The 11,970-nt window shown below is 45.9% G+C and overlaps 1 protein-coding gene and 1 long non-coding RNA gene across 5 annotated transcripts in view; both read left to right on the plus strand.

Moving 5' to 3' along the window:
- Window positions 1–11,576, plus strand: part of LOC115202338 (microtubule-associated tumor suppressor 1 homolog) — an 89,184-nt gene extending 77,608 nt beyond the window's left edge. For all 4 annotated transcript variants that reach the window (XM_029766428.1, XM_029766429.1, XM_029766427.1 and 1 more), the window contains 8 exons: window positions 2,210–2,276; window positions 5,938–6,152; window positions 7,343–7,448; window positions 7,690–7,763; window positions 8,003–8,098; window positions 8,724–8,840; window positions 10,031–10,128; window positions 10,376–11,576. In XM_029766428.1, the coding sequence (XP_029622288.1) occupies window positions 2,210–2,276; window positions 5,938–6,152; window positions 7,343–7,448; window positions 7,690–7,763; window positions 8,003–8,098; window positions 8,724–8,840; window positions 10,031–10,128; window positions 10,376–10,592 (990 nt within the window). In that variant the 3' untranslated portion in view covers window positions 10,593–11,576. The remainder of the gene's footprint in view (window positions 1–2,209; window positions 2,277–5,937; window positions 6,153–7,342; window positions 7,449–7,689; window positions 7,764–8,002; window positions 8,099–8,723; window positions 8,841–10,030; window positions 10,129–10,375) is intronic.
- Window positions 2,284–4,089, plus strand: LOC115202339 (uncharacterized). Its single transcript, XR_003879943.1, has 2 exons — window positions 2,284–3,535; window positions 3,593–4,089. It is a non-coding gene; the product is annotated as an uncharacterized LOC115202339 (long non-coding RNA).
- Window positions 11,577–11,970: the final 394 nt, after the last annotated feature.

The raw sequence follows: 11,970 nt of genomic DNA on the forward strand, positions 1-11,970 counted from the left end.
TTTCCGTTGTAGGGAACATTTCCTGGATAGCGTCTGGTTAGCTAGGAGGCTATTTAGAGAGTCTTGGCAGTGAAATATCTCTTCACTGATAGCATTATAAGCTTTCTATTGACTCTACAGTGCCAGACTCTCTGTTTATGTGAGTCTTATCTAAAGGGAGAATGCCAGTGCCGTCTTGGCCTGCCGAGAGCACTTGAAAGCACCACGTAGAAGATTCTACAGCGCAAACCAAGCCAGAAATGGAATTGATTAGCCAGCTTTGACGTGAAGGACACGAGTCAAAGGTGGCATAAAAAACAGTTTATTAGGCCTAATTGGACTCCGCTATACAACAGCAGTTTGAGCATCTCCACTGTAACTATGTAGCAGGCTAGCTAATAGGCAATGGCCAAGCTCGCTTTGATTCCCTATAGGTCATGTCTTTTGAAAAGTAGAACCTAGTGAGTGTTGTTAGTGCTGCTAATGTTTATTAATGAATTAGCCCCACAGACACATGTACTGTGCAACCTGGCTCTTTTAAAGGGACCAGAGAGGTTTGACCACGCAGCACCCGAGGCCCAGAGCAGAGGGCCTTAGCCCAGCCTGACCTCACTCTCATCTAGCCCTCTCCCTCCACCACCCCCAGCTCCAGGCCCTGTCTCTAGGGGAACTCTACGTGGGCTGGAGCTGGGCCAGGGGCGACTGGGTTGGAGGTGGGGAGGTACTACTAGGCTGGGCTTGATGTGCTGAGTACTCCTTGGAGAGAGAGAGAGCGAGAGAAAAGAGAGAGAGATAAAGACAGGGAGAAGTTTCTTTGATGTAGACAGACCAGCTCCCTGAGCGAGCGAGAGAGGTGGAGGTGGTTGGTTGGAGAGGGGGAGGTTCCGACCAGGCACATTGTAGTGGAGCTCCTAGCTGTAGCATTTGGCCCTTCAGCAGCCCAGGGGGAATAACATGGGCTCCTCTAGCAGCAAAGCCTGCCTGAAGACTCCTCCACATACCAGAAAGAAAGGCAAGGTGTGTTTTTCTTTCTCTCTTTCTTTCTCTCTTTCTTTCTCGCTCCGTTTGCTTAATTTTTTTCGTTGTATTTTTGTTTTGCGCATCTGTTGGTGGGCAGTTTGGCCTCTCTCTCTCTCTCTCTCTCTCTGTCTTCCTCCTTTTCTCTTTCTCTCTTTCTTTCCCTCTCTCTTTCCACCTTTTTCTATCTGCTGGTTCACTTACAGCTGACCGATCGGGTTCTTGACTATAATGTATGGGTGTGTGCATCATGCCATGTGTCAAATAGAGACGGCTAGGAAGTGATCGTTGTGTCTCTTTTTTAAAGAGTGTGGACATTTATTACAGCAGCGTCTCTGTTTGACCATTTAGAGAATCGTGTGTGTGTGTGTGTGTGTGTGTGTGTGTGTGTGTGTGTGTGTGTGTGTTAGCGCTGGATTGGATTAGTACAGGGTGTAGCCTTCCATCCTTTCAGGATGTTGAGACAATGTTGATATGTATGAGAGTGTGAGTCCGTAAGAATGAACAAGTTCATGAGAGAATTTGTCTACGTGACGTCTGAGAGGAAGCATGTGTGTCTTAGTTCTAGACTATTTACTTATTAATGCGTAGGCCTGTGTCAGACGAGTTTTCATAGCACGTGTTCCCTGTTTCTAAGATGCCCTATGTCACTTCTAAGTCACCCTAAAAGTCGCCTCTCCACAGTATGATAACGGAGTGATATGGATACAGTGTCATAAGGAAAACAGTGTCTGATGTCCAGACAGCTGCTGAAAACGCTAGCCTGGTTCCCAAATCCGTTTGTGCTGTCTCGCCAACTCCTACGGACCATAGAAGATGGCAAGACGGCACTAACAGATCTGGGACCAGGCTATGAAAGTGCTGCTCTCAGAACTGTTCGGTCTCAGTCTCTGAAGCCTACCCAGCGGGCTAATGTCGGTTATTGTAGGTTGTTCTTAGTTACAGCATTCCTCGACACGCCTATAGGAATATGTACTGTTATTAGGTCACCATACTGAAGCCTTTAATTGTTCGAAGTCTAAGAAGCTATTGGTGCCAAGGAATGATGTTGTGGAAAGATGTCTTTCAGTCGAGTCATAATGTCTGACGTAAAACGATTGTCTGGTTCCACTTGAAATGAAAGTCTCACATAGTTTAGGAATAGTTTTTCCATGGACTTAATAACTAATCGTATCTCTCTGTCTCTCTGTCTCTGTCTCTCTCTCTCTGACAGCGTGAAGAGACATTGAAGCTGAAGAAAGGACTGTCCCTGGAGCTTTCTAACCTGCGCGATGAGCTCAGTAAGAAAAAAAAACACCTCAAGCATGTCTTCACTTCGCCCTGCTTCTCGTCTACCCCTCTACCTCTTACATATGCACCTTTATCAGCGCATCGGTTGCTCAAGGAAGAGCAAGTGTTGCTGAAGCAGAAAATCTGTAAATCAGAAAATCATCAACAAAAACATTTAACGAAAACATTTAATCTGCCAATTGTGTCTCGTTATGAGTGAAGCCAACAAGTTTTTATTTAATTTTTTTACAACACTGAATGTGAATGAACCTTCCCTCTGTTTCACTCTCATTCCCCTGACCTGTTGGCTTATCATTAAGGCCTTATCAGGTCGTCAACTGCCATCCAAAGCACGTTGTGCTGGCCAACTCTCTGCCTCTGTGTAGACGTTGTTATTAGGCCCCACCCCCTAGGCATGCTGTATTTGGGAAGCGTGAATGCAGGCCTTGGCATGTTTTGCAAAAATGTGTGGGCCTGTGTGTACACCTGTTCGCGTGCAAGCATGTGTGTTTGCGAGTGTCAGGGAAATGCATTGAACTGTTGTTATTGGTAGCCCGTGCAGCGGTCATAAAGCCTTAATAATTACAGATACAGGCAGACAGTCTCCTTTGTCCGCGGTCTTCCTTCAAGCATGACTTACCGTCTTCCCTCCAAGCATTCACCAACAGTAGTTAGTGGTAGTCTCTCTGCAGCATCATCTTTGTTTACCCTTATGGAGACATGCTACATCACTGTGGTGACAGGACAATAGTCTTAACATAATGGGTTTGAGTGCTGTGGAACTGCTTGTCAGGGAAGGGGGTTGTTCTCTTTAGGAGGAAGTGTTCGGACTCTAATTCTGGAGAAACGTCTGGTTGTTGTAGAGCAGGGATCAGCAACTAGATTACACCGCGGCCCGATTTATTTCTTGAGGAGATGCTCAGGGGGCCAGAACATAATTACAGATACTTTGTAGACTGCAAATTGACCGCATGAAGCCCAAACAGATATAATATTTGACTAAAACACAATCATTTCAAACCTTGCTTACATTTGGATACAATCACATATATCTATTATGCGTGGGGTATACTTATGAACAAAATAAAAATCACTTGGAGCTGATTTGCTGGTGTTTTTAGTCACTCTTGAATTTTTTGACATGGGACCAAATAAAATCATCTGCAGGCCAAATTCGGCCTGTGGACCGCCAGTTGGGGAACCCTGTTTTAGTGCAATCTGACATTTTGACAATCTGACATTTCGATCCATGTTTCACCAGAATTTGGATGTTTAGAATGTTCAAATACTTCCAATTTTAAAAACATACATCCTTCCTCCCTTCAAGATGACCCCTGATCTGACACAACTGGATAGGTCAATAATATGTGATAGAATCCATGCTTCCAGCTATCCATTTTTGTTAGTGGTGATCATTTCAAGGAAGGCGGGAAGGTGTTTGTGAACATGTTGAAACATTCATTGTTCTGGATGCGTTTCATACATTACAAGGCATTCCATTCTGTTCTGTTCCGCCAATGACGCCAGAGGAGTGGGCTTGTTCAGTTCTGTTCCTTGGACTTGGCCCAGACCCCAGATGTTGTAATGTGTTACGAAATGGAGAGGAAATGTGCGCCGTTTCACTTTACCCACGTGCCCCATGACCGTCTCAGACATCGTGCCAGACCTCGTCAACCCTCGCCACCTGTGCAAGATGCCTTAGAGGCATCTGGTTGGAACGCCTGTACAATGTGGTTCTGATGAACAATCCCAACGGCCGTCTGCTGTCAGGGATCTAGAGAGCTAGAAAGCCCCCTTTTAAACAGACAGGCACACACACTCGCATGCATGATAGACAGACACACGCAACACTCCGACTACAATTCTGTCGTTTTATTCCCTCACACTTCTCTCTCTCACACACGTTTATACAAACAATACTTTTACTACACAGTTCTAGTGAAAACTATTCAGTCTCAACACACACACTTGTGCAAGCCCGGACACACCCTTTAGCTGCCATACCAAGCCCTCTCCCCCTAAACGCACACACGTGCATAGATGCACTTTTTTCCCCAGCGAACCTCAGCAGAAAATGCCTCGACTACCATCTGTTTGATGAGCGGGGGCTTTGGTGTGCTTGTTGAACCTTCACCCCTATTTTTACACATGGCTGTGGAATGTATGGATCTCACTCTCACCACCTCCTTCAAAACTCTGTCTGTTAACGTCAGACTTTGAGAAGTGCTAACAAGTCTCTTCGCTATGTCTACTGTATGTTTGACCAGCAGAACCTGTGTCAATACGTTTCTCTTCAAGCTAGTGAAAGAACATTGTGAGTTTGACTTCCAGGGATTTTATTTGTCTTTCCGACAGTTTTACAGTTAACACTTCTAGGCTCTTTATATTGAGTGGATAATGGTCACAGTTCAAATCTGCGGATTGAGTTAAAGGGATATTTCAGGTTTGGCATTGAAGCCCGTTATCTACTTCCCCGAAGTCTGATGAACTCATGGATGCCATTTTGTATGTCGCTGCTGGTTAGCTTTGGCTTGTGAAACGACCTCCAACTTCCTTCAAACTGGACACAGATACACAGAAATGGTATCCACGAGTTCATGTTCATCTGGGGAAGTAGATAAAGAGGATTTATTGCCAAAATCCCAAACTATCCCTTTAAATCTGATCCTAGATCAATTTGATCTTGAGCTGATAATGGCTATTGTAACAGGCTTGAGTAAATCCTGATCCTAGATCTGCTCTTAGAGACACATTCTTTCCAGCTCCCTTCCTTGTTCCTTCTTTACCCATGATGTCGTGTTATGAAACAACTTGTGGGGGGGGGGCAGCGCTGATGTCATAATACGGGGGGCCACATGCCAGTCACACCTGCCCCCAATCCACACACACACACACACACACACACACACACACACACACACACATACCCTTTCTGTTAGTTACCCCATAATAAGGACAGGACCTGTCTGTTAACGGGCTCTCAGCTGCTGGCCTTTATGACAACATCGCCGTGGCAACAGGCCTCAGAGTTAATCCCACTGGGGAGGATGTGAGGAAATGTCAACTGTCCAGGCTGCTCTGTGCTGCGCTGTGGGAATCTGGTATTATCATTACATATATGGGTCTATCATTACATGTGTATTAAAATCTAGTCCTGTAATTAGATGTCGATTAAGTAGGTTATAGCCTACGAGACCCAAATGAATTCTACTCCTGGTTGGGCAAAACAATTACGTTCAATGGAGATCTGCTGTTGAAGGGGCTTTTTAGTTCAGAGCCTGGTTTACTGGGTCCGGGAATCCGGCCCTTAGTTCTCAGCGGACGTGTAAAGTGTTGTGTGAAAGGGTGCATATGACTCTGATCAAGATTAGAGGTTAGGGTTGGATTACGCAATGTTGGAACAGTCATGTGTTTTTCCAGTGCGTCGTCAGATGTTCACATCCAATTGGTGTTTATGCAGCGCTGTTACAGAAACACCAATTGGCCGTTAGATGTTATTTCAACACTGTCCCCCTCTTATTACAGTGAAGTCATTATTTATCATAGAGCCTCATTCTGGGTAATTGTGTTTTTAAAGTGAATTCTAAAATACAAAGTGACGATGACAGAGTCTCTCTCTTTCTCCATCTCTCCCTTTCCTTCTCCCCCTCTTCCTCCTCCCTCCCTCTCCAGTCTCCTCGTCCCAGTGCTGTGAGCGGCTGCAGAAGGAGAAGGAGGAGGTGCGGGTGTCTCTGGAGGAGACGGTGCGGAGGGTCCAGGGGGATCACCAGGCTGAGCTGACCGGTCTGGAGGAGAGGCTCAAGGCCTTCTACCAGGCAGAGTGGGACAAGGTGCACCAGGCCTATCAGGAGGAGGCGGACAAATGCCGCGCCCTCATGGAGCAACAGGTCAGTGGCGAGGCGGTGACCGGGCTTGTGTAACTGAACAAGTGTGTTAGCCCGACAAGCTGAAGTCTGGGGGTTTTTACCTCGGGGAGGGGGGGGGGGGGGCGCGCGCTCTCTGAGTTCATGCCTAGGCTTTAGCTCAGAGGGCTAACACAAGTCTTTTGAACCCAGTAAGTCACACTTGTGTAACACAGGCAGTCAGAACAGAACATGAACAAAGGCATAGAGCCAGCATGGATCAACATCAGCACACTATAAACACAGTATTGAGTTTTTAGCTAGTCGGCACTCTGAAATGTTCAACTTGCTAACTGGTTGAACGGGGCACGTGTTTAACTACAACCTGATAGCAAGTCGGAGTTTAGTTCCGACTAGCGCGTGAACACAGCATTAGTGCACTTCTGAAACACCCCACTGGCTGTTACCCGCACCACACACAGCGCCCAACTCGTAAACGCTTCCCGAGATTTACGACCGTTGCCATGGTTATTACTCCCTGATGTCATCAGCGGGAGAACGGGACGGCATGGATGAATATGAATTGGAACAGAGTATTATTTCCTGAGTCCTCTATGGCCTACATCTAACTGGTAATTCAATCAGCGATAAATCATCCACATGAGCTTGTTCCAAATCAGATACTTTTTTGGACACACACTCCCACACACAAAACACACACCTCATACACACGCAGACTACTGTACATACACACACACACACACTTCATACACACGCAGACTACTGCACATACACACACACACACACACACACACACACACACACACACACAACGCAGCTGTCCCGTGTATATAGAGACATAAAACACTTCCCGTTTTTTTATGCTGTTTTCACGCTGTGTATTTAAATACTGGATTCTCCACATACTTCATTCTATTATTTCTCATTTCAACTGCTCTGTTCGGAGCTGGTGACACAAGCTTTTCACTGCACCCGCTATAACCTCTGATAAACTGTGTACCCAACCAATATCCTTTTGATTTGAAATGTGTCATAATAATGGGGGGAATCTTAGTAGTATGAATTGGAAGTATAAAGAGGAAACCTTAGACTATTGAGATTCACCCCGTAACTGAAGCTCAGCATGTAATGGCGTACTTGTATTACTGACTGGTGAGTGGAGCCCATGGAATTTATCAAATCCATTTTTTTCTTCTTCTTCTTCTCTCTGTCAGCTGGAGGAGATGAGGAGCAGACAGGAGACTCTGAGGAGAAACTCTGAGGCCAGCCACGCTCAGCAGATGGACACGCTCAGGCTGACCTACGACACCGCCGTCCAAGGTGAGGACACACAACCACACACCTTCACAGAACTCATTGAAATTCATCCCTCTATTCTTCCGTCCTAAAATGCATGTTTCAATCCACCCACCCACCCATCCATCTCAGGCATCCACACACTTGGTTGGTTTTCACATGAGAAATTATTAATCCAATGTTTTTTTATTTGTAAGTAAGTGACTAGTTTTCCCCCATCATTGACTCGGTGTGTGTGTGTGTGTGTGTGTGTGTTGTTTTGCAGAGCTCAGGAAAACCATGGAACAGGACTTGGAGAACCTGGACAAAACGCTGAAGGAAACGGAGGCCACTCTCACTGTAAGATCCATGTTTCCTGTACCTCCCTGATCACAGCCTTACCAACTCGTTTACCCAATAAAGATACTACTACTATCTTCTGTCTGTCTTATATAGACTCAGTATCAGGGAGTAACACTGTTGTAGCGTTGACTTAACAGTCTCTCTCTCTCTCTCTCACCCACTTTCTCTCTCTCGCTCTCACCCACTTTCTGTCTCTCTCTCTCACCCACTTTCTGTCTCTCTCACACCCACAACAGGAGAAAGTCCAGGACCTGACGTTGGAGAACGAGGCGCTGAGCGAGAAACTGCGAACGGAGGAGGAGAGGAGGAGGGTTCTGGCAGAGAAGAACCAGGTAAAAGGAATATGATGGCACCCTATGTAGTGCCCTAATTATGACCAGAGCCCCATGGACACAGAAAGGTGTTGAAGAATGCTATTGTTCTGGTACACCGTGTACCTCAGTCAACAATACCACTGCTGTGAGACAGATGTCCCAGTTTACTGCTTCTTTTTTGTTGTTATTGGGCCTTGTGGTGTTTATACTGGTAGAATACTGCCCCCTGCTGGTTGCTAATGGACATGCAGCACTGGTCATTGTGTCCGTGACTCATGCATATTTAGTTTCATTTGGGAATCAAACCCACAACTCTGGTACTGCAGTCATCCATCTTAAAGTGGGTTATTGAAAGACTGTTGTTTGTCTGGAACAACAGTTTGTAGGGGATAGAAGAGGTTAGTGATAACTCTGGTTTGTGAATGAAATTCTCTCTCTCTCTTTCTCTCTTCCCCTCCCCCCTCCCCACCTCTTCCTCTCTCTCTCTCCCACCTCTTCCTCTCTCTCCCCTCTCTCTCTCTCTCCCTTCTCTCTCTCTCTCTCCCCCCCCCCTCTCTCTCTCTCCCCCCTCTCCCTCTCTCTCCCCGTCACCCCTCTTCCTCTCTCTCTCTCTCTCTCCCCCCCCCCCCCTCTCTCCCTATAGAAGGACTCCCATGTGTTGTATCTGGGACAGGAGCTGGACAGCCTTAAGGTGGTTCTGGAGATGAAGACCAAACAGCTTCACCAACAGGACAAGAAACTCATGCAGATGGACAAGCTGGTGAGGACGCACGCACACACACGTCAATGAAAACGCGCCTACGCACACACACATACATGCCCTGAGCTTGCCCCTGTGTATGTTCGCTGTTGATTTTGCTGGCTCTCTCTGTACATCACTGAAAGGGTGCGCCATCTTATGTCATCCCTTATAAGACACACACACATTCCTGTGAAGGCGGAGTGTTTTAGTAAGGGTTTGTTTTTGCCGTTCAAGCTCATGATAGATTGTCTTCAGTCTTGGGAGTCACCACATAAAGAGTCATTTCGCTGCAAAACAAAACTGCATAAATACCCCACGAATATTGAGTCATGATTGGAAAGATTGAGTCTGTCTCGCCGCAGGCTTCAGAGCACACAACCTAGTAAAACAAATACCTCTGTCTCAAAGTAATCAGAATCCTGGGCCTAAACCGCCTAGGAGCGGTGGAGACCTGCACACTGTCTAAAAAGAGGAGATCATCCACAGCTATTGGAACATTATGGTGCCCAGAAGTTTATTGTGCATAAATAAAAGCTGAAAACAAAACACAAACGTTTCTGCATCAAGCCATCAACGGTGTTAATGGTGAGCACAGACACCAGGCTTCTATTAGAGATTCATTGCATATGTCACATGATCTAGTGAGTAAATCGCTGTATCGCATTAGTGGAAAACAAGACTCTTCCCAGGAGAATTAACGTGGCAAGTTAGGAGAATTAACGTGGCAGGTTAGGCAAATTAACGTGGCAGGTTAGGCAAATTAACGTGGCAGGTTAGGAGAATTAACGTGGCAGGTTAGGCAAATTAACGTGGCAGGTTAGGAGAATTAGGTTAAGGTTAGGAAAGGGGTTAGCTAAAATTGTCCCAGACACGACTCAAACATAGGCCTGCCCTGAGAACAGTCTTTGTTTCCATTAATGCGATGCTGTGAGCAAATCATACATGCAAACAAGTACATAGTATCATGGCATGATTCAAGTACATTTTAGTCATTTAGCAGACGCTCTTATCCAGAGTGACTTACAGTAGTGAATGCATACATTTTATAAAAAAATTCTCCGTACTGGTCCCCCGTGGGAATCGAACCCACAACCCTGGCGTTGTAAACACCATGCTCTACCAACTGAGCCACACGGGACCAGAAGTACAGGAGCAGAGAGAGATATCTAATTTGAACTTTTCCATTTGTGCTGTCTGTCTGGTGCCAGATGGAGAGCAACGTGAAGCTGGAGGAGCGTCTGAACAAAGTCCAGCAGGAGAACGAAGACTACAGGGCCCGCATGGACAAACACACCGCACTCTCCAAGTACGTACTACAGAGAGGAGTTACTCATCTCTCTCCAGAATCCTCATCTTCACCATCTGTCCTTCCATCATGCAGAATGTAGTTCTAAGAATGTGTGTGTTCCTCTGTGTCTGTTTATCTGTGTTGCTGTAATAGATAGAGGCTGTTCAGTGAACCACCTTCACTTTGTGTGTGTCTTCCCTCTCTGACCTCTCTCTCCTCTCTGTGTGTATCCCCCTCTCTGACCTCTCTCCTGTGTCTCCTGTAGGCAGTTGTCCAGTGAGCAGGCCATGCTGCAGCAGACCCTGCAGAAGGAGTCCAAGGTCAACAAGCGTCTCTCCATGGAGAACGAGGAGCTGCTGTGGAAGCTGCACAACGGAGACCTGGCCAGCCCCCGCCGCCTCTCGCCCTCCTCGCCCTTCCACTCGCCCGGCAACTCGGCTTCCTTCCCCACCGCCGCAGCCCCACTCTCGCCCACCAGATAACCCAAACTGGACACCAAGGGGAGAGAGAAAGAGACTGTGTGGGGAGAGTGTGTGAGTGTTTGTGTGGATACCCCCTCCAACACACCCTATAGACAACCCCCCTCTACAGTCCCTTACCTCCTACCCCCCAGATCACCAACCCCAGCCTCTCAAGGAGACAAAACTATTCCAAATACAGATGGACTACTTCATATGATGACGCTGCAGTTTTGGCTTCTGCCCACAATGACTTGTACAGATGTTTTCTTTGCTCCCAGAAAGAGAAGACAATGTTGCACAGATGCACTTACTTAAAGCGTGGGACAATTCTGCCTTCGTTCTTTTCTGCCTGATTTCTCTCACTTTATCCCCCTCAGCAGAGAGAAAGAACAGGCAACTTAAACCTCAGGGTTTGTACATAGCTTCTCAGCTCGTTTTGATTGTCCTTCTTTTATTTGTGCATCGTGTTCCCCGCTCCCCTAATAAAGTTTGTGCGAAAAACCTTGGATGTAGTTTTGAAAATGTTAAAATGGTATAGGCCAGAGACGGAAGTGGAAGTGAGACATCGCATTCCCTTTTTTCTGGTTCATATACAGTCAATGAAAAAAATAATAATATGGTAAACAGCCTGAGTGGGGCATCTTCATTTATCCGCCATCTTTGGTATAGAGCGTTTTTGAGGGTGACTTATTGAAGAGCAGAGCTTTATCCAACGATCACTTGCTTTTGACCCCTTGTATAAACAAACAGTCCATATCTGGGCGCGGATATTCAGAGTTAAAGTGAACTTTAATCCCAAACCTTCATCATCTCTACCTTAATAAAACTGTGGAATGTATTTACTCATCTGTGCTTTATCGCTCAGAATGTTCCCAATCCAAAACTCCAGAACTTTGTGTTGAGCCAATGTTATCTCAGACCTCTCCACTTCTCCAAGAATGCCTCAAACTGTCCATCATTTTGTTTAATTTTAAAAGGTAAATAAACAAACGATAAAAAAAAAAATCTGGGTCAATTATCTTTATTATCCCTCTATAAATACATAATTAAATAGTGGATATGATTAGGGACATATAGGTATGATGTGATACATTGGAAGAGATTGGTTATACACACAAGTCTTTTACCTGTCGAAATGATTGACCGCTATGTCGAAGCAGTGTGTGTGTGTGTAAGATCGATCGAGCGCGCATTGTTGTGCAGTAGTAGCCAGAGAAAGGAATCCACCCTGGAGGGCACAGATCACTCATTTAACACCTACCTCAGTGGCCTCAAATCTCCTCTACGACCACTCTACTTTAACATGGAAATATAACTCAAGGATCTTTTCACAGGTGAGGTTTTGGTGCTCTGTCTCTCTGTAATGTAATACTGGTTTGTTTGTACACACTATTCAGTC

Source organism: Salmo trutta, chromosome 11, assembly GCF_901001165.1.
Source record: "Salmo trutta chromosome 11, fSalTru1.1, whole genome shotgun sequence".
NCBI classification, from domain to species: Eukaryota; Metazoa; Chordata; class Actinopteri; order Salmoniformes; family Salmonidae; genus Salmo; species Salmo trutta.